A 22,162-nucleotide genomic window follows, 5' to 3' on the forward strand; every position below is an offset into this window, starting at 1 on the left:
TGTTTTTTTTTTTTTTTTTTTTTTTTTTTTTTTAAACAAATGATTCACAGTCTATATGGGTAAAAACAGATGTTATCTCAATTCTGTCGTATCAGTCCTATACTGTGACTTGATTCTTCAAAATAAAAACCAAAAATAGCCATAAAGTCTCGTCGGTATTAAAGTTCCAGTCAGTGCAAAATCAGTTTTCCAAACCTCTCACACTTGTAATCAAAGGCTATTAATCACTTACTACGAGCAAGGAACTTAAAAAAACCCCCGTCAACCACTGATCATGGCAGCTAATGCCCATTAATGCAAATCATGAGTGAGTAGTATCATGTCAATGAATATTTAATCATTTTCTGATGAGATAGATGGTAAATGGGCTTTCCAGAAGAGTCAGTATAATCATTGTAACTACTGCGTTGTGTTATGTGATCGAACCTGTCTCAATTCAATTTTGACATCATTTCAAGCTCTGCCACTCCCTCACCATCACACATAACAGTTTGACAACACTGATGAAAAGTCCAAGATGGTTTACATTGTAGGTCAGAACACTAAACTACACTACACAGATAATCACATTTACAGATAGCTTTACAGCACTGACTAGTAAAGAAGAAGATATTGAGATGAAGGCAAGTGAATGAATTGAGGAATTTACAAACACAGCAAATACAATGGCCTGTTGTTAATTACACAATGAAACCCCGAAATATTCAATGAACAAAAATAGCGGGAAGGAAATCTGAGTGAATAGAGTGAGTAGAGTGGGTGAGCAAGATATCTAAATCCTGGTAAACACTCAAAAACCCAGCTAAATGCTGATTACCAAGCTCAGTGATGTACTGACAACAGAAGTCAAATCTGTCTCTGTGTTTCTGTGTATGTGTAAATGTTTTCTGTGTGTGCTTCATGCATGACTCACTCATCATCATCCAACAGTTCATCGTCACTGCACAAAGAACTGTACCGCCCCTTTGCCTGACCGGGCACTTGCAGGGACATATCCTGTTGGAGGAGGTAGATGTCATTCACATTGTGCAGGAGGACAAAAGGAGGAAAAGTATAAAAGAAGGACTCTTACCCTGTCTGGTGTATTCATGCGATGAACACTGGGAGTAAACAAGTCTGGATCTTCGTATTCATCAGAACTATGATCAAGTGAATCGGCTGAACTGAGCCCTGAAGGAAGAAGTAGAGGATGAGAACACAGTTGTGCAGTTTAAGTTTGGTTTGCAAGAAAAACTTGCAGAATTGCTCCCAGATGTGAGTTGAAAAGTATGCTACCAAATCATAATTCTCTTTTGGATTTAGACTTCACTGAGGAGCACAGACACATTTCTTTACTGGTGTTAGCCTCAATTAACCATAATGCAACACAGCAATACAGTAAAAGACATATTGTCCTCTGTGTAAGGGACTGCCTTTTTTTATTTGAAACAACAGCAACATTATTGCTCTGCTACCTGTATGTATTACTCACAGTAGCATTTGATTTTTGAGGTTTTATGGATTCACATTTTTTCCATTATGAATTCAGAAACAATCAAAATTACTCTAATCAATAAATGTGGCAGGACAGATGTACAGAGATGATGAACATCCATTTTGAAGCTAACTTTACTTGGGTCACACATAAGCCACAGATAAACTCAACACATTTACATTATTTCTCTCTGGGTTACTAGAAGGCATTCTGGGAAATGCAGTGAAATACTCAGTTGACAAGAAGCCAACAAGAGTAAGAATGGGGAAATTGAGTACAATTAAAAACAATAACAGCACTGATTATACCAATCACTTCAGTTATCTTGGACAAGTGTTAGCTGTGTTAATCTAGTGTGTTTGTGAACTCAACCGAGAGTGTTACTGGGCAAATCCAAAGTATCGGTTTCCCAGTGTGGTAAGCCTGAGTTTCTTAAGAACTAGTTTTTCAGGTTAAGCGGCTATAGTAAATAACAAATATTAAGCAATCATATTTCCCTCAGGTATGTGAGAGATGTTAAACAACATCAAGTTCAAACAGTCATTGTTTGAGGAGAAAAGTACTGTGCAATGCTGCAATGTGTGAAGAAAAAAGGAGACGACTAGACGGGTACTAGATAAATGTTTATGCATAATAGCTTATTATGACAAACCAGTCTCAGGTAAGTCTAAAAACTGTACCACCTGTTCCATAATGCCAACTCAGACCTAACTCAATCACACTCATTTAAACCTGCTTTACTGAATCCACATTCATGACCTTAAAACACAGGCCTGAGACATTAAGCACAGATCACTTAGTTTGTCAAGGAATATAATAACCTTCTTATGGTGGAAATACTTTTTAAATACCTTGGCAATGTTCGTCTGTCCCTCTTCTATATTCTTCTGTGCCTGTCTCATTTTGTTAATTTAATCTATATGGCATTCAAAAGTCACTCTTTTAATTACAAATACTGATACTCAAGCAAAAGTGGCCTAAGCTAAACCCTCAAGCCTAAAAACATATTCATAAGCACATATATTTACTCTGCAACTGCAGCCCAAATGTCACATGTATCGGACTGTTTGTTCACAGGAGTCAAGGAGAAACGTTAAAGATAGCATGTTATTTGATCTGGTTGGCAGACTCAACTATTCAGCCATAAGTGGAGCTAAGATAGAAAATAAGCCTAACTGGAAACAGTCTCATCTAAAATGATGGTAACTTAAGTCCTGTATAAACTGCTTTACAGAAGTCAATTTTGTGATATGAAACCTGCATTTACTAGTAATCTCACTTTATGAAACACCCCCCAGTAGCAGATATTAACAATACAAATTCGAAAAGATCTGATAGGCTGGACACACACTATGTTTTACTGAATACACTGCAGGTTGTAAACAGCATCTGTCTAGTTATGTCTTGTGATGGTTTAAGCTCTTTTTTAACATGTCAGCTGGGATTGGCTCCAGGCCCCCAGAACCTTCAAAGGATGAGCAGTAGAGCTAATGGATGGATGGATATTTTTTGTACAATTCACAGCTGCTTATATAAATTATATAAATATATATAAATATAAATATATTATATAAATAACTTATTTCAACTCAAAGTCCACATAAACAAGAGATAGGTTACAGAACGAGTATATGCAGGGGCACCCCTGTGGCTTAAGGGTTGAGACACTAACCGTGACCTGAAGTGTCTCCAGTTCAAATCCAACCGCAGAACTTTGTCATGTGTTGTCAACCATTTCTAACCCACATGCGTACTCTTTCTACTATCACTATCTAATGAAATAATATTAAAAAAGGATTATAGGCAGATTATACTACTTACTGAACTCAGAGGGAGGTTGGGAGACCCTCCTGGAAGGCAGAGCCAGCTGAGTATCAGGTTGAGTCGACTGTTGTGCGTTTTCTTGAGTTTTGGGTATCCTGATGCGGGGTGGGACCTGTGGAGTTTGGTCTTTTTGCAACTCATCAGCAAATGTCTTGCTGGAAGAGGGGCTGAGGGATAAAGAGGTACAAGACAGGTCAACAGAGGTTTGGAGATCAGGAGATGAGTCCTCGCACACCATGTTCATCTGAGATCGGGTGGAAAATCCCACATAGCCGGGTGATTCTATACATCCTCTGTTGAGAAAATAGTCCTAATCACACCCCCTCCTGTCTTCTCTTTTCTCACTCCATAGTAAAAGCTACAAAGATAACTTCATTCATTTTACTCCAGGCACCTATTACAAAAACATCCACTTACACTTGCAGGCAAGTTTATGAGAAGTTGTAACTCTCTCAGAAAGGCATGAAGAAAAAGAAAAAAGTCAAATCACTCTGGTAACATTTCTGGTAACCAGATTGAGTCCACATTATTGAGTGCTGCTCCAAAGCCCGAGTGTTCTTCAGTGGTATGAGAATTGATCCCAGAACTGTGGAAAACTGGCATCTCTCTGCTCTCCACTTGCTCGATTAGTTTTCTCTCTCTACTTCTGGTTTCAGAAGCAGGTCTGAACCTGTGGTACCTTGAAGATACCATCTCCATGTAAACACAGCATACCTCTGGAACCCCCTTAAACACACATACACACAGTATGTGTGCACTACAGATGTGCCATGAGCTCGTATGGGAGTACATTTAATGTAAGTGTGTACATGCTTGTGTGTCCATTAGGGGTGTGTCAGTATTAAATTTTAATTCTATGATTATTCTGGCCAATAAGTATCACAATAAATAGTATTAACACAATATTGATCAGACTTTCCTGAAATACCACTGTTAGTGCTAAAATACACCATGCAGTAACACCTTGCTCACCTGTAGGTCTGATCAATATTGTGATAACACCATGTATATACTGGGCACAATAATCATAGAATGAAAATGTAACACCAACACACACCTAATGGATACACAGTCATGCACACACACACACACACACACACACACACACACACACACATTAAAAGCACTCCCATAAGTTTACATAGTGACACTTACATACATACATTGCATTCAGAAAGTATTCAGCCCCCTTCACTTCTTTCACATTTTGTTATTTTGCAGCCTTGTGCTAAAACTGTTTAAATTCCCCTTTTCCACACATCAATCTACACTCAATACCCCACAATAACAAAACAAAATGTTGGAAAGACACCCCTTTTGACTTCCCTCTGACAGAGCTTGAGAGGATCTGCAGAGAATACTGGCAGAAAATCCCCAAATCCAAGTGTGCAAAGCTTGTCGCGTCATACCCAAGAACACTCAAGGGTGTTGCATTGGATGTTTAATCCATTCAGGGAATTCAGGATTGATCTCACACACCATGTTACGCTCACAACACATCGAGAAATTCCTCCACTTGGGACAATTTGTACCAACCGTATATATAGTGCAATTGTGATATTAGCTCAAATAATAACAGTATGGTTGTGTTTCAACCCAATGCGATAATACACATAGGGTCAACACACCTAAAATTACATATTGATTCAGCAAACATTACCCTCTACTCATTTCCTCCTCTGTCCATGCAAACCAAATAAGCACCCTAATTAATGCTGTGTGTAGACAGTGCATATAAGCTAAGTGTTAAACAGCTTATAAACTGTACACTATTTCCTTGCTGACGGGAAAGTCAAGAATGAGCACAGAATCCATCCAGAATTGTGAAAGTTCCTCTTTATTCCTTCGTCCTTTGTGAATTTCCCTCGCATAACAGCCATTTATGCTTGCAACAGCATAAAACGATATTAGTGACACAACACAGCTAAATGACATTTTTAGCTTGAGAAAATATCACACTGTGTCCAAACAAATCCTTACTTAAAAATGTACAAATAATTACCTAGTAGTTAAAAAACACTTCTTTTAGCTTGGATCAACCAAAGTGGGACGGAGCTAGGACAATAAGTTATCGGAAAGCTCTAACAATGATAGAACAGTACTATCAGTTTAAGGTACTTTACTTTTTCGCTTTGACAACCTACTTGTTGTTACAGACAGCAGGCTGTGCATCGCTCAACTTTAACATGTTGGCCGTTAGGCAGCATTCAACAAGCCCAAAGATTTCAACTGGCCTTGCCCAATGGTCTGCAGTCTGAGTACAACACAGAAATACTGCTCTGTTTGCATGCACTGCTCTAATTTAAGAGGCATATCGAGGTGCTTATGTCATGTCCATTTCTGTCAAGACCGCATATAACTTAACTTTTACCATTTACACAGTTTAAATTAGCAGAACATGGTCCACATTCGTTCTGTTAAATAATAAAAGCAGAAAATGATATGAAGACCCACAATGACGGGAAACTGACCTGTTGACACAGTTCCTCCTTCTCAGAGGAAGAGTGTTAGCTAGATGCTATATTTAACCTTCTCTCCGCTAGCTAACAGATGACAGTACGCTGAAGAAACAATGACCATTCCTTTCTCCTCTGACACTGCTTGTATGTGAACTCTAAATTCTGGGAAAATATTTTATATTTCAACCAAAGATCACTTGACAATAGATACGGGACCCTTTAGCTCTGGTGTTGACAAATGAGAGGCATATGTGTTTCTTACACCAGCTTTCCTGTCTTTTTTGGTCTTAGATATAAGCAAAAAGTAGCAATTTTGTTCACAGCAGAACAGCACCTATCTAGTCCACACTTCCACATATAGCCTATGTGCATGATTCATAACTTTTATCTACAAACACACTCAGTCACTGCTGATAGGGAATGCTAATGGTAAAACTGAGAGCACAGCTTTTCTCTTAGAAAACACCTGATTTCCATGACAACTAAACACACCGGGGACGTCTTTACAAAATCTCATCTACATGCAGGTAACACACCAACACCAATGTCAATCCTCTAAGCTTGTACAGCCCCAGGGCAGAATATCTGATCTCACCAAATATCATTAAAACATTACACTCTGGTTAAGATAAAACAAACTCATGTAACCACAATAAAAGTCTCACTAACAGCATCTAATTTTCAATTCACCAAAATTACACTGCAACTACACAGCACAAAACATGAACACAGCAAGAAAGCAAGGCTTCCTTGTTTGAAACACTGACATGGAACAGAGAGAGGGAAGAAAGAACACATGCTAAAAACAAGCAGAGACAGAGCACAGACATGTAAAGATATGATTGTATCAATGTTACCCGTCTCAACATGTTCAAAAAGAGTCCTCTTCAATGATGATACAAGAATCTTAAACACACTCACACATCGGAGAAGATGGGGGAAAAAAATAAAAGAGTAGGAGGAAATGACCAGCTAACCAGAAGATGGGAGGAGGCAATGAGAGACAACAAAGCACACTGACAAGGAAACGAGAGAGCAACAAGATAGAGTGAATGTGTGCTGGTAGAGGCAACAAAAAGTCTGAGCATAGTTCCTCCTAACAAATCCCTTTTTCTTTCTCTTTATTTCTCACTCTCTCCTTTTCTCTGTCACTCACAGGGGCAAATGAGGAGGAGTTTTAATCGCTCTATGTTCTTCTCCATTGTAACTTCCTCTCTCACTCTACAGCTAGTTTCCCTTCAAAACATAGACAGAGAACATACACATATGTTATTCATAATAGAAGTACTCTGCAGCCTGAGGCAAGGCTTAAGGTTCTTTTCCTTTAACTGACGATGAAACACACAAAAAACACTACACTGAGAACTAGATATATGTTAAAGGGCTACTACAGTCTCATCAATGAAACTAGTGAGGTCTGTTGTCTGTTAAAAGTGAAAACGTGAGGCCTCTTAAATGTGCAGAAATGACACAATAATGGTACAACAATACTACCCGTGCAAGATATTCAAACCTTGCAAAAAACAGGATGTTAGATACAATGTAGACACATACTAGTACAAGAAAAGGTCGCCGCAGAGCCTTTGAAAAAAACAAAAAAAAGCAAAGCATGCACACATGCACACACAACACTCAAGTGGTCAGATATAAGCGACCACAACACAAATGCAGACAAGCTCAATTCACTCATGGATGTACACTCAACTGGCCTTGTTAACATAGGTCTGTATTCAACAGTTCAGTTTCAGGAGGCGTCTAATTTCAATTTCCAGAAGTGTTTCAAAGTCACCAATAAGATTTTTTGTGTCTACACTGTTTAAGTTGATAAGACATGCATTTCACCATCTTATCCAATAGATGGCAGCACTATCCTCTAAGACATATGTGTCAAACTCAAGGCCCGCGAGCCAAATGTGGCCCGCCATGTCATTTTATGTGGCCCGCGAGAGCTTAAAAGGTCTGATTATCTTATAATAAATAAATCAAAAGGGTGCATTGACCATAAACTACATTTCCCATAATGCATGCCGATCATGTTACCCGTGAAGTGACGGCATCCCGCAACTAGATTGCAGTGTTTCCACATCACTGCCATTTTCCGAATTAAGAAATACAATGATCTCAAAATGTCCAGAAAGAGAAAAATTGATGCAGATGGAAGGCTGTTGCAAGAAAGACGGGAAGGAAAATATATGTTTGTGCTTCAAGGAGAAAAAACGGTATGTCTTTTGTGTTATGAGGCAGTGGCGGTTGTCAAAGAGTACAAATGGTGCAAGAATTAAAAGGCAAATTGCGATCGCAGCAGGATGTGCTCAAGAGAACAATGCGGCAGCGAAAGCTAGCTTTATTGTGGCTGAAGAAATTGCCCGCGCTGCAAAGTCTTTTTCAGAGGGTGCATTTTTGAAGCAGATCATCCTGAAGGTCTGTGAGCAGGTGTGCATTCATACTGCTTCAAAGTTACATCTGGCCCTTTGAGGGCAAGCATTATGCTGATGTGGCCCTCGGTGAAAATGAGTTTGACACCCCTGCTCTAAGAGCTACAAAAAGGTGAGGTTCTTGACTATATCACAATTAAATTTCTCTCTCAAGACACAGAAACACACACACCTGACAATCATTTACATTATTTGTCATTTTGCCTCAATATAGTATCCTTACACACCCAGAAAAACTGTATATTATTAAAATTCACCCTTTAAATACTCTTCCACTCAAAGTTCATACACAAACAGCACACAGTGGAGGTAAACACCTAAAATCCTAACCCTTGTCCTGTAGGAGCACAGAGGCACATGGATGGGCCCTTTAAAAAAATGGTATAATCTAATAAATGATAGATAAAATCAATGTCAGAGGAAAGGAAGGCTAGTTAGGATCCAGAAAAAACAGGAAAGGGGCTGTCACTCTGCTCACATACATGTCATAAGATCCATGAGTGAAACGTTGTACATATAATAAACTGACCGTGTGCAGGAATTTAACCTATTTCTTAGACACAAGATTTCTAAAAGACAACAAAACATCAAATTGCAAACACTTAATCATTAATTTAAAGCTGCATTAATATGCATTTAAGAAAATAGTCTTACCTGTGAGTTCCTGGAGACTGTGCAGGAAAACGCTGTGGGATTGGTGGAGGGCCTTTAGGTCCTCCCCCAACTTTTGGAGGGAGAGGTGGAGCATTTCTGTCGTCACTGAGGGAAGCAATAGGAGAGATGGGGGAAGTCTTTCTTCCTCCATCATTAACCACATGTTGGGCATATGGCTGAATGGCTAATGTCTGTGGCCGAGTTTGTGTGGAGGTATGGGTAGGGGTGCTGGTGGTGGTTGAACTCTGGGATTCACTCTGTACAGCTGGGGCTTTAACCTCACGTCTGTCTAGTTTAGGGGAGCCATGGGTTCGAGCAGGAGGTGTGGGGCTCAAGTTAGAGGTAAAGCGCTGTGGAGGGCAGTTGGGAGTGCTTCTTGGGGGGACAGGGGGTAAAGAGGTGTCAGAAGCTGGAGAGACAATGGGGTCGGAGGGACAGTCCACTGGAGCATTAGGACGAAACTTAGTCCTCTCTCTAGGCACAGGTCTCTCCCTCTCTCCATCTATTCCTCTATCCCTCTCTTCCTGTTTTCTTCGTCTAGGCGCTGTTTGTCTCTGTTCAGGAATTGGCTTCTTCTCTTCTCCTTCTCCGTTTTCCTCTTTCATTCTGGATACTTGTCTGTCCTTAGGGACTGGTTTCTCTCTTTCTCTGGGTGTCGGTCTCGATGTCTCTCCATCTCTTTTTTCCCTTTGCATAAGGACAGGTTTTTCTTCCACTGGGACAGGCACAGGTCTCTCTCTCAGCAACACTTTAGTGTGTCCTGTTTCCTCTGATCTCTGATCCCTCTCAGACTGTAGAGGGTGAGTGTGTGTATTAGACTGTGTGTCACGATTACCATGTGTTTTGTTCAGGCTAGCCAAGATGCGTCTCTGGTGACCCGGCAGGGTGATGCCCATCTGCTCCAGCTGATCTGGCGTGAGATTGCGACACTGCCGTAACGTTGTTATCCCAGCGCTCTGAAATGCCTCCGAATACTGCTCCAGACGAAGTACACATAACCAGTCCCACACATTTGTACAAGATTCAGATTGAGACATGACTGATGTGTGTGAGTGCAGCATGTGTGAAGTCAACGGCTCAGATCATGGCCCACACAACCTGTGGAAGAGAAAAAAATATTTACAGTTAACAAAAAGCAACGCATACATTCACAGAAATAACTGGCATATTCTGGGGTTTTCAAAGGTAACAAGTAGGAAATTACATAAGCTCCAAAAGAGATTTTTTTTTTCCATTATTTAAACTTTTTTTTGGTCCTAAAAAGGGATCATTGTGTGTCACATTTGTGTGATTACAGACCAGATGACGAAAAACACTTCCCACACATTACACTCTGAGGGGGTCACCCAATTATTCAGGCTGATCTTTGGCATTTTGAGATTAATCAGCATCTGTCTATGACTGAGCTCATGAGGCCAATTATCAAAAAATGTCTGCAGACACATGCAGAGGCAGCCCGGTCAGTGTGGCTGCTGCAGAACGATGTTAGCTCCCCCTTGTGTCAATTTTGCCATTCTACAATCAAGAATGGGAAGTCAGTGGTTGCTGTGGCATAGATATAGTATGAAACATGCCAATACTGGTTGTAATGTTACCTCAAAGAAAATGGTAAAACCTATATTCCTAGTGTTCAAAGCTCAATGTATTTAATAGGTCCCTCTTAGTAACATATGCAATGTATACTGTCAATTAATTTGATTGATTCCGGTCTTTCAGTGAAATAATGCAAAAAAGGTAAGTTGGGAATTGTAACAGTAGTAAGCCTTCAACCAGCTAAACTAACTTAGCCCATACTTCTTCTCCTGATGAGCTGAGGTTGTAAAAGATTTATCAGATTTGTCATTTGGAACGCTTGTGGAACGCTTGTGGGACGGTGTGCAAGTGTAACAGTGAAGCCTTTTATTGTTGGTGAGCCTGTGGTCTGCCGTTGTTAAGTATTTTACATAACAAACATATTTTCTTCATCAATGGCCCTCATACACATGACCATGCCAGTGCAAGATTTGCCAGCAGTAGAGGAACATTAATAGCCAGCTAAGAGAATTATTCTGAAGCGGGCAAAGTCTGCAGCACCTGCTGTCAGCTGGGAGAGGATGAAGGTGGGATTGATTAACCTCTCCTCTCGTCTCAAGTTAACAACTAGCTATCGTGAGCGATTGATTTGATAGTTAACATACCCAACATTAGTTACAGTTGGTTGCATTTGCTAATGGGCTAGAGATAGCCTTGATTCAACAAGTGGGCTTACGTTACCAGGAGTCCAAAAAGTTTACATTATCACCTTGCCGGCAAGATTTTGGGGAATAAATATTATGGACTAACATAACATTTGTGTGTGTGCATGTCTCCCTCCCTCTGCATGTGTGCACAAATGTGTGTACGGACATGTGTATGTGTGTATATATGTGTGACTATAACACTTGGGCATACTGTTAGAAATGTTTGACCATAATCAATCAATCAATCAATCACCATAATTTTTTCTAAATGTTTCTCCCTGTTATGTTATAATTTATAGATTAAAACAACATACTGTGATTATATATCTACCATCGGCCATTGAAAAACACATATTGGTCAACCACTGCCACACTCTTTAGTTTGCCAGAGAGGATCATTTTCATCCGTAGTCCCTGGGCAAGCAATAGTTAGAATTTACAAATAATTATGATTAATAAGAATGCAACGGTAGTAATCCAAGACGTTTTTATACAGTGTAAACAGAGATGTCAAAGTTCTGTATGATAAACTGTTGTCAGGGTAGATGATTCTCACCTCAGTAAAAGAGGAAGTTGTTTGGATATCTTGACGCTAAGGTACTCTAGCAGTTTAGTCATTTTGATAAGCACCATCATTTTCAACAGAACTTCAGCTCACATTAGTGTCAGCTTTAACACATACAGTACATACAAACTGTGGATTGTGTATTCAGAAACTGCTCAGGTCAGATGAACATGTTTGATTTTAGCAAGACTTAGAGAGAAATTGCAGCTACACCTGTATTCATTTTCTATAATGTGTTACACATAAGAGGCCTTCTGGTTATCAAACATATCTTACCTCTATCTCAGGGCTGGATATACAAACATAGTATGTTTTTAATTACCTAACTTAAAGAGTACTGCTTTTGAGAAGCTGACTTAAAGTTAGTTCTGTAGTACTACCACACCAACTATCGGAGGAAGTGTTGACACAGCAAGCGTTGGCACACAGTATTTTCACACAGACTCACTAATGTCTCTCTACGTCTCTCTCACGCACACTTGAATGCTGCATGACTGGATTTAAGATAATCATCCCACAAAGCATCCCTTCCCTTTCCATTAGCACTCTCTTAACACACCATCCAGTCTTGTTACTCTTATGCAGTACGTCTTATGAGATGAATTATGTACACCATGACAGCCCTTGACTAACAAACAGCAGGTATTACCAACTCCCAGCATTCACATCATGCAAACCTGCCCGACAGTAAGCAATACCTCAGCAGAGACTGTTGTGATACATAAACTCTTGCTATCAAAAAAACATCAGCAAAAATGAATTATGACAGTGCAATAACTTTAGACCTATACTTCCAAAGGCTATTATGTTGCTGTCAAAACCAATCAAACACCTACTGCATTCACTGTGTTTTATCTCTCTGCCTCGCACCTCTGACCACAAGGGAAGCTGCTGGTTTCCCAGACAGAGCCAAAAGTAAAGTCTTTCCTTAACACATACACAAAGCATAATGTGGAACCCTCTACACTGAATATCACTTGTATCAAAACATCTGATATGTGCCTGAGTGAAAATTGTAAAAAAAATAAAAAATATATTATTAGGTGGATTTGCAATTTCTTTTCAGTTCCACTCAATGCAAGGTCCACTAGTTTGCTTCACCTCCCTACAGGAGGACTGCACCAGTTTTTTTTCAGTCCATGAGAACTGCTGATACAGTTAACACTTGCATTCAAGTACAACACTGTGGGTAGCTGGTGTATAAAAGGTAATTCACATGTACAATTTACTTCGTAAATAGGACATCTTAACCTATCTTGGTATATTTTTTTTAGCATAAAATGTTTTATTATTGTCAGTGTTAAATTTAAATTCTACAAAAAACAGAAGATGACAGGCTGATGTTTCATTTCATATACACACATACACATTAGCTGCCTGGTTAGCAGCAGATTACACAAAACAGAAAATACTGAAAATGACTACATTAACTTGATGTCATTGGCTGGAAGTGAGTGTAGTGAATGGTGAGTGAGCACACAGTAACCCACATTATCCAGTCCAAGCAACATCAGTGTTCTAACATGTTGAAATGAGTGCATTTCATTTCCTGTCAAGCATTTCCTCTGACAGGGGGCATGAGGACAGTGTGAATCTTGCTCTAGTCTTTCAGATCAAACACAGTTCCTATTTTTTGAATTGAGGAACTAAGAAACACGATGAATTACAGTGTGGCTGGTTTCAGCTGTCACTGGGGTGTTAGTCATAAACTAAACACACACACAGAGTCTAAAAATTACATTTGAACACACACACAGATTTAAGTAGCTGGTCTCAGCGTCTTTGACCAGACACAATTTTTCACCTCAGCACTTAGGAACCGAGAAGCCCTTAATCAGCCGTGTGTGTGTGTGTGTGTGTGTGTGTGTGTGTGTGTGTGTGTACGCATGTGTGACATCAAGAAACACAAGTGCTAAATACTAGTATACAGGGTGAGAAAAACAAAAGGAAAACAGCAGCTTAAAAGCCTATCAGCAGAACTGTGCACAGCCTGTAGCTGTTGCAAAAATCCAACGATGTCAAGACAAAAACACGTCAGATAATCTGTGTCTCTACAATTTAAAGCAGATATGAATTATTGCTAGAGTGAAAAATAGTGTTGAGATTTTGTTGCTACAATCTCAGCAGTCTTAACTAGAAGGTACAACAGTGTGACATCAGCAGAACAGTTATGAGGAGATACCATGATAATGGACAATGTGACACAGGAGATACAGTTGTCAAAACAGACAGGACATCATATGTGGCAGGTATGAGGAAAACCAATTTAAGACACATGGCAGGTTAATGGGGGAACAATGGCTCAAAGTAGCAAGTTACAGTACAGAGATATAGTTATAGATAGTTTATTGTCCTCTCATTTAATTTTTTTCCACAGTTGCAGCAGCACAGTAAAAACCAGTAAGAACCCCAGTTGTCCAGTGGTATTTACACTCTGTTCATTTTCAAACTTTATGACCAAACAGCCAACAAACACACCTTTAGTTTTGGTCTCCGAAGCTAGACCATTTCATTTCGAAATCATCCTGGCAAGGACCCAGTTTCATTGTCCACATCCATTGATCCAGCATCTTCTGCATCTCACAATTACCAGATTTGCATTGCAAACTAATGATTAGTTTGCTTCCTACCATGTAGAGATAACATTTTTGGAGTTGTTGCATGGATTATTTCTTCATTTTTGATACAGGCTACCTGCCTCCTGTGTTCCTCTCTAGGCTAAACATGACATGGACCTACCTCTGTATTAAATACAGAGAGAAAACTGACCTTTTCTTCTGACAACAAAGAGTTTCCAGCTGAATGCACATAATATTACAGAAAACTGTAGGTGCCTCATAAATTCTGTAGTCAATCTAAGTGGATATCAACTAGTGACTTCCTTTTTCCCTGGCTCTTATTTCATTTTCTGCATTTCCAAACCAGGATTTTTCTCTTCAATTCATTTATCTATCCCTCTCTCCTTCTCTGTTCATCTGTCCCTCCCTACATCCTTCTCTCTGCTCCCTCCCTCCCACTCAGAAAGCTGCCAATAACAGAGTCTCTGTGCGGCCTTCACAATGGGGCATTCTGTTGCCCAGGCAAGAACACACACACACACACACACACACACACACACACACACACACACACACACACACACACACACACACAAACAAACGAGAAGGAAGGAAACGCAGGGTGGGGGGAGCCAGTGGTGGAGTCTGGTCACACAATCTAAAACAAGTGCTCACCTAATAGTATTGCGTGTTGGTGTGGGTGCGTGTAGTGAGGTGGGGGTGTCTCAGATATTGTGTTTATGGCGTCGTATCCCCTTTTATTTAGCCAGGATGTTCCATTTTCTCTGTTTGCAGATGGATCAGTACTGACTGACATCAGTTTCAACGTACACTGTTGTCAGCTTTGAAATACATCATGTATCACTAGTTTCCAAGTGATTTCTAAGACAATGTAACAAAATGCAAAAGGACATGTCTAACAAACCTGACACTTGAGAGTTACTTGACTGACTGAAAAAACAAAACAAATTGTGGCATTAACTAATGTTTGGAAACACTTGCAGTAACAATAAACAGCCATGCTCCTCTATGCAACTGATTGAGGATGTGAAAATGAAACTTACTGATGCCTGTAAAGTAAGGGAGGCTATAAAAAAGACATTAAATTACTTCCAGCTCGACTTTTCCACTGTCTGAAATGTCATTTAAAAAAATGATACTTTAGGGCAATTGTGGAAGTCAAAACAAGATCTGCAAGACCAAGAAAACTTCCAGATAAATCTGCACAGCTGATTGACTGAAAGGTAAATCAAAAATGCCCATGTGACGGCAAAGGAGCTGCAGGGAGGTTTAACTGACACAGGGGTGGTGTTGCACTGTTTCATTGTGCAGCACTGATGCACAAACATGGAAGAGTCATCAGAGGGAAACCTTGCCTGCAACCTCATCACAAAAGTCAACATCTGGATAAGCCAGAGTCGTTTGGAAACAAGTACTGTGGACAGAGCTCTTTGGCCACAATCATCAAAGGTATGTTTTGGAGAGAAAAAAAGCAACATTTGATGAGAAGAACCTGCTGAGCACGGGGGTGGAAACATTTAGTTTTGGAGTTGTGTGGCAGCCGGTGGCACAGGAACCATTGCATGATTTGAGGGAAGAATTCTGGATCCAAATGTCCTGCAGTCAAACAAAAAAGTGAAACTAAAGAGAGGCTTACTTCTAGAACACGTGAATGATCCAAAGAAGATTTCAAAACCACAAACTACTTCAAGAAACACCAGCTGATGCTTTTAACAGGCCCTCACAGTTCCCTGACCTGAACATCACTGAAAGTCTGTGGGTAGATCGCCTGCAAGACACACTAAATACATCCTAGTACCTGAAGTCATCTACAAGGTAAAGTGGGTAAAAAAAAACGTACTCGAAAAAAACTAAAATCAAGAGTAAAGAACAAAAAGGGGGGGTAGCAGCAACAGAACTAAAGATGTGCGCAGGGGTGGCTATACTTTTGCATAAAACTGCACATATGATGAAAACTGCAATGACTGCAATGTGCCTAAATTAAAAAAAAAAAAAAAAACTGTCATAGTCACACTCACAACATGTGTGACAGATACACTAACCACACTACACTAGAGTCATGGTGTTAATTCTAAACCGCTTTTGTGTACTGAGACACATGATCATAACTGATCATGACATGGTTTTTTTCTCACATTATTGCAGATGTCAAATGCCTGGCTTATTGTGACATGTAATTTATTATTATACTTCATGCTGATATTCTTGATAATTTATCTAATTAATGCTAAACTCTGCTTTAATTTACAAGGGCTGCTGATGATATGTAATACACATACACCATCCCGCTAATATGTTGTCTTAGGAAATGCTCCAAATCTACTTACAATTTCCTTTACCCAAGTTCTCATGAGAGTCAAGTGAAAATAAATGTGTCTTGATTATCTGCCACTAGAATAAATACCAACAGTCTAGGAATGTAGAGAATTCAAAACCTCCAAGTAACTTCAGCTAACATACCATTGCAAAACAAGGACAGAGAGACTGCTTCTCTGTGAAGTCTCACAGATATGTGTTGTTAGTGTAATTTCAACAATGAACTATCAATTTCTCTAGATAAATATTATAGAGGAGTAAAAAGCTTATTGTGTGAGTGTGAAACATTTCTGACTGGAGCCCAATGCATCTTTTCATATGGGCCAAAACCACATGTAGGGGTAGGACAAACAATCAATAAAGCAATATTTTGTGATTGATACACTGGCACCAATATTGTGATGGGTTAGAAAGGCACAGGAGTATCTTTCTGTGAGTATATCGACATTAAATCAGGAACTAGTGGTGTGCTCTATGTAGGTGGTGTGCTTTCTTTGCCAGGGGATGTATTCTATGAATCTATATATGTGTATGTTGCTGTGTGTCCAGTAAATTAAATGACAAAGTAAAACTTCACAAAAAACATGACATACTATCTGATAGTCAAAACATTCAGCAACATCTGTTCCAAGTTGCTATGGCAACTGTTCAACCTATTTAACCTGTAGACTGTCTGGGCCGCTAAGGTCGATATTCACATATCATGTACCCGAGTATTTGTTGGCTGATAAATGGCAATAGATATGTTTGAGACATTTAGAAACTTTTCGTTGGCTTCACTATGCTTCCTTGAGACAAGTAGTTTGGGAGCGACAATACGGAAGTTTCCTCAGACCCTCAGATTTTTATCAAGGTGCTGTCATTAAAAAAAACACATGCACACAAACACACACACACACACACACACACACACACGGGGTATGACTCATACACACGTTGCCAGACACACTACTGCTTTCAGCCCACTTTCAATTAGAACTGAATAGTGACTCAGTCCTGCCAGTAACCAAACGCATCCACACAATGTACTCTAGTGAACAAGCCAGTATGTGTGTACAAATACTCGCCTCTAATGCTCTGGGGTGCAACATTTCACTGGAGGATATTTCCCATGGCAAGAAATCACCGACTACAGACCACATAACCTAAGATTCAACTCATGCGACCAAAGTCATCAGCTTGTAATAACAAACAATGTTTTGACTTTATTGAGTATGAAGTTTTGGGGGTTGTGATATTTTCCTCCTATGGCAGATGTCAGCTGGTATTAAAACAAGCACAAACTAGCCATACCCCAAACTTAAAAACAGAATAGGTTTGGATTATCCATGTTCTCTACTGTCCTCTCTCCAGGTTTTATCTCACTGACTTAGTTTTAACATAGTTTACACACCTTTAAAAACATGACACCAGAAAATCCTAAAGAAAAAAATGTCAGTGAATTACACTGAGATAAACCGATGGGTGCTTAAAATATTTCGTTTCGCTTCATTGATATAAACTGGATGCACAACATATTAGAAATGCCTCTCAGTATAACGCAATGCAATTTAATAGCACCACAAACTACATCTTCCAAAACGACCATAAAGTTGAACCAACTCCTCTCTAAAGGAGATTCAACAAAAACTGAACATTACCCTTCATGAAGGGAGGATTTATCGCAGGACTTCTGTATTAGACTGCAGTACCTCCAGCTAGGCATACCTTATAAACTGCCAACTGAGTGTATGTTCCACAACAATAATGCACACATGCACTTACAATTGGTTGGAAAATGTTGACGAAACACAATTTTCCATCTTTAATGTTCTACTTTCAGAAACAATTTTGCTCTGTGTCACGCTAATCTCATTTCACAAAATTTAAAATCTCATTACCAAATGGCGTGTTCTCTTTTTATAACATCATCTAAACGTCAATTTAGTCACAGCATCCGATTACTGTATCACTTCTTGCCCAACAGGGCTCTTCATCTAGCCTGTGTAATATTACAGTCGGGCTGCTCCATGTTTCCTCTGTGAAATACTGTTGCCCTCATCTCACCTCATTACAGAGTGATTCAGTAGCGAGTAATCATGTGAGTGTATGAGACAGGCTGAGAGGTCGACAAAAACACAGAGAAGATGGAAGAGGGGTAAAGAAAGAAGAGACAGGGACAGACAAAGCTCTCAGATACAACTTGATGTCAATGACCATGAAAGAAAATTCTGTTCTTGCATCTTCAGTAGAAGTACAACCCTTTTAAAGCAAGATTACAAATGTATATTGGCTTGATGTTGCATAGTGTGCCTTCAGGCTGACAAAATAAATAAATAAATCACAGGTTAAGGGGTAGAGAGATCCTTACATCTGTGCCTTTTTAAATCCTGTAACATTACATTGTGTGGCTCTCAGTGTACTCCCGAAAGCCAAAAACAGACAGTCAGTCACCTGCTTCCTCATTATCAGATACCACTCCAGGACAAAGAAAGGTCAGTAAGACCTCGAAGTTTGCTTGATTATTTTTACAGTCCACCAAAATAAGATTAAATGGGCCATTTATTGTGTTGCCATCTTGGAATGGTGAATTTGTGGCTTTTTAACACGGCACATAAGTTGTTTGATCCATGTTTTAAATGAATTTATGGCCATGGCAAGCCGTATTAGTTGCCCCGATGAAGTTCTCTAATACAGTAGTGATAAAACCACAGAGTTTCATTAACCATACTGCACAGTGCACAGTTCTATTTGCTTAACCACAACAGCCATCGATGTAATTTTCATGGTTCAAGAGTTCTGTTCACAAACTGTTCACCAACTCTTGTAGTCACACACTTTAAGGGTCTGCTGAGCAAGCAGGTCATGCAAAGTGTATTCTATTTTAATCCACAGGCAAAGGGTCTTCCTTTTAGACTGTACATCACTCAGAACACATTTGTATATCAAAGGAAATACTAACAGGAAAAACAGGGTGATAGTTTCCACTGATGTCACCAAAATAACTCATCAGATAGCATTTTGACAGTTTTACCACGGATCACATCTTATCACCTCTATGTAGGACCTCAAGATGTAGCACATGTACACAGAAACGCCCTGTCATGGTGTACAAAAAAAGCAGAAATAAGAAGCAGACAGTCTATAACAGTTGGTTTGTGTAATCTACCAGAGCTACAGGCTGCAACAGTGTGGAGGAAATAATGTAAAAATACCTGCACTGGGTCTAAAACTGCTAGGCCTGGACCACCACCTGTCACAAGTCCACCTGCTAAACAGATAGTTCTGAAATAATGCTATGGGACAACATCTGCATCTGCATTACTCTGTGGTAGATTTAATAGTCAAATCATCCAGGGAAACAGGTTAGAGATAATGAATTCCACTGGGGATAAACATCGCCCTCATAGAACAGAGCTGCCTGGGGCAGCTGTGAAAAACATCAAACAATTTAACATTAACCAAGTGAAGGACGAGAATTGTTTCCTCCTCTTTATTAATTGACATGTGAACGCAGAGCTGAACTCAGCAGCTGAAGAGTATTCACAAAAACATTTTCTGTTTAATTTTCGTGTATCTTATAGCTAAAGTTAACTGCCGTTATTTTCACTGCGACAGGTCAAGCTTACGGTCAGTGCGTGATTGTAACCGAGACAAAACATTTTCTGTTTGAACCACACCAGATTTGAGCTGTTTGAGTTAGTGGCACTTTCTCCAAAAAATAAAGTTTTAAATTCTTGTCATTCGCTTACCTTTTCCAGTCTTTACAAACGCCCAGCTCGCTGAACTATACTCTCGTTTTGCTTGCGGAGTGGAATTAGTGGCCACAACCGCGACGCAGAGCAGCGGATAACATTTTTCACACGGGTAAAAAGCAGCAGCAACAACTCACTAAGTGGCCCACCATTAAGCTCAAGTAAATGAGGTATACCATTTCCGGCTAGACCTTTCAAAATAAATACAGTCATCGATTATCAATCCTATAGCATTACATTTAGGGTCCCTGTTTTCCGGTGTTTCTCTGCCTAATTATGACTAACTTGGTGCACCAAAATTGCAAAAGCTTCCGTACGGTCGTCATGTGACCTCAGAAAAAGACTGTGCAACCCTGTCTGTTTTCATGAAAATACCCTTTAACCAGATATTATCCCAGTTACCTCTTCCTCTAACTCATTAACAGCTCACATAAGGCTACTGTTTTAAAGAATATGTACATGTTGCGAGTTTCCTCTTATATTACAAACTTTTAAAGGATTGTCATAGACGACAATAATAAGGAAAATGTCAGTGATCATTAAAATCAAATTTGTATATTTATATATTTTGTCACATATTTTTTCAGGCTCTATATAATTATAATTTGGGGTAGTAATTAATCAATCAATGTAAGCTGGATTCAGCAGAGAACTGATGAATGGATTAACCAGTTAAAACATAATTAAATGATTAAAATTGCTTTTAAAGTTTTTGTTAAAATTAACACTTGCCCATGAGTTGTTGAGCTTCCTGGCCACTGTGGCTAGCAGTAGCAGCAGTGTTTGCTACTAGTCGGATGGCACAGATTGAAACCTGTTGTTTATAGATGTATAACATTTCCCAATGTTACTGTTTATGGCAGGCAAGGAAAATATTCAAGACCTTGTTAAATGAAATTCAAAAATTTGAACACCTTCTGAGGCCTTTTGTTTTGGGAAGTGACTTAACTGTGTTTTTTAAGACTTTTCAAGACCCACCGATACCATGACAAATGCTGTAAATACTAAACACACATGTATACATATTTTCCAATTGAGAATCAGTAGTATTAACTTATATTATAAAAATATAGATTTAAAAGTTAATTGGGTAATTTAATCTGTCACTGGTTACATTTAATCACAGAATCAATGATTAATAGGTGTCTCACTCAGAAATGTTATCTTATTGCTCCGAACTCTAGTTGCTTTAGTATATAAGCCAAACAGATATTTTTGAACTCATACTAGTTTATGGAGGTGGCGGTGATGTGGCATTCAGATCAGCATTGAATCAGACAGGCAGAGGATTTGTTAGCTGTAAGGTCCCATAGGAGCCAGAAGAGGGCAATCATTCACCATCAAGATGCCGAGCCATGTGGATGGATTTCAAACAGCATCAAGTTAAAAAGAACAAAATAATGAAGAGAAATCCCCATTTATAGTAGAAAGAGAATGTTGCATCTAAATAGACCTTCAATTATTAAAGAGTATGCCTTTGATTGCATTTCAGCCACAGTGAAGAAAGTCTGCAAGATGAAAGCAACTGAGACAGAGGGAGGCTGGCATGCAATAAAAGTCATAAGATAGATCAATTTGGGACCCATAACTTCACAGTCACAATGTAGATCATGATGTACCAGGCAACTCTGAACATAAAGCATTTATGAGCTAAGATATCCCACTTGGGATTTTACATGAATAAAAAAAATCACATCTGTCACTGTGCTGTATCAAACCTTTAATTTTCCTTGTGTCTTTTTTTAGAGAAGGGGAAATATGCCTACTGTGTACTTTGTTACCATTTTACTCATTAGGTCTTCAGGGATATAGGCCTCTTGACTGCAACATGAGGGAACACCGCACATTGAATCACATGTGTGACACATACATATACACAATTTGGCTTTAGGAGCCTGGATGA

At 39.3% G+C, this 22,162-nt stretch overlaps 1 protein-coding gene across 2 annotated transcripts in view; it reads right to left on the minus strand.

The window, feature by feature from the left end:
• Window positions 1-20,398, minus strand: part of arap1 (ArfGAP with RhoGAP domain, ankyrin repeat and PH domain 1) — a 50,032-nt gene extending 29,634 nt beyond the window's left edge. For both annotated transcript variants that reach the window (XM_023406620.2, XM_023406619.2), the window contains exons 1-5: window positions 20,257-20,398; window positions 8,847-9,944; window positions 3,296-3,465; window positions 1,073-1,170; window positions 914-996 (exon numbers count right to left, since the gene is read on the minus strand). In XM_023406620.2, coding sequence (XP_023262388.2) covers window positions 914-996; window positions 1,073-1,170; window positions 3,296-3,465; window positions 8,847-9,907 — 1,412 coding nt within the window. In that variant the 5' untranslated portion in view covers window positions 9,908-9,944; window positions 20,257-20,398. The remainder of the gene's footprint in view (window positions 1-913; window positions 997-1,072; window positions 1,171-3,295; window positions 3,466-8,846; window positions 9,945-20,256) is intronic.
• Between the last annotated feature and the right edge of the window lie 1,764 nt (window positions 20,399-22,162).

Source organism: Seriola lalandi, unplaced genomic scaffold (assembly GCF_002814215.2).
Source record: "Seriola lalandi dorsalis isolate HSWRI2012SDOR001 ecotype SW California unplaced genomic scaffold, Sedor1 jcf7180002054313, whole genome shotgun sequence".
Taxonomy (NCBI): Eukaryota; Metazoa; Chordata; class Actinopteri; order Carangiformes; family Carangidae; genus Seriola; species Seriola lalandi.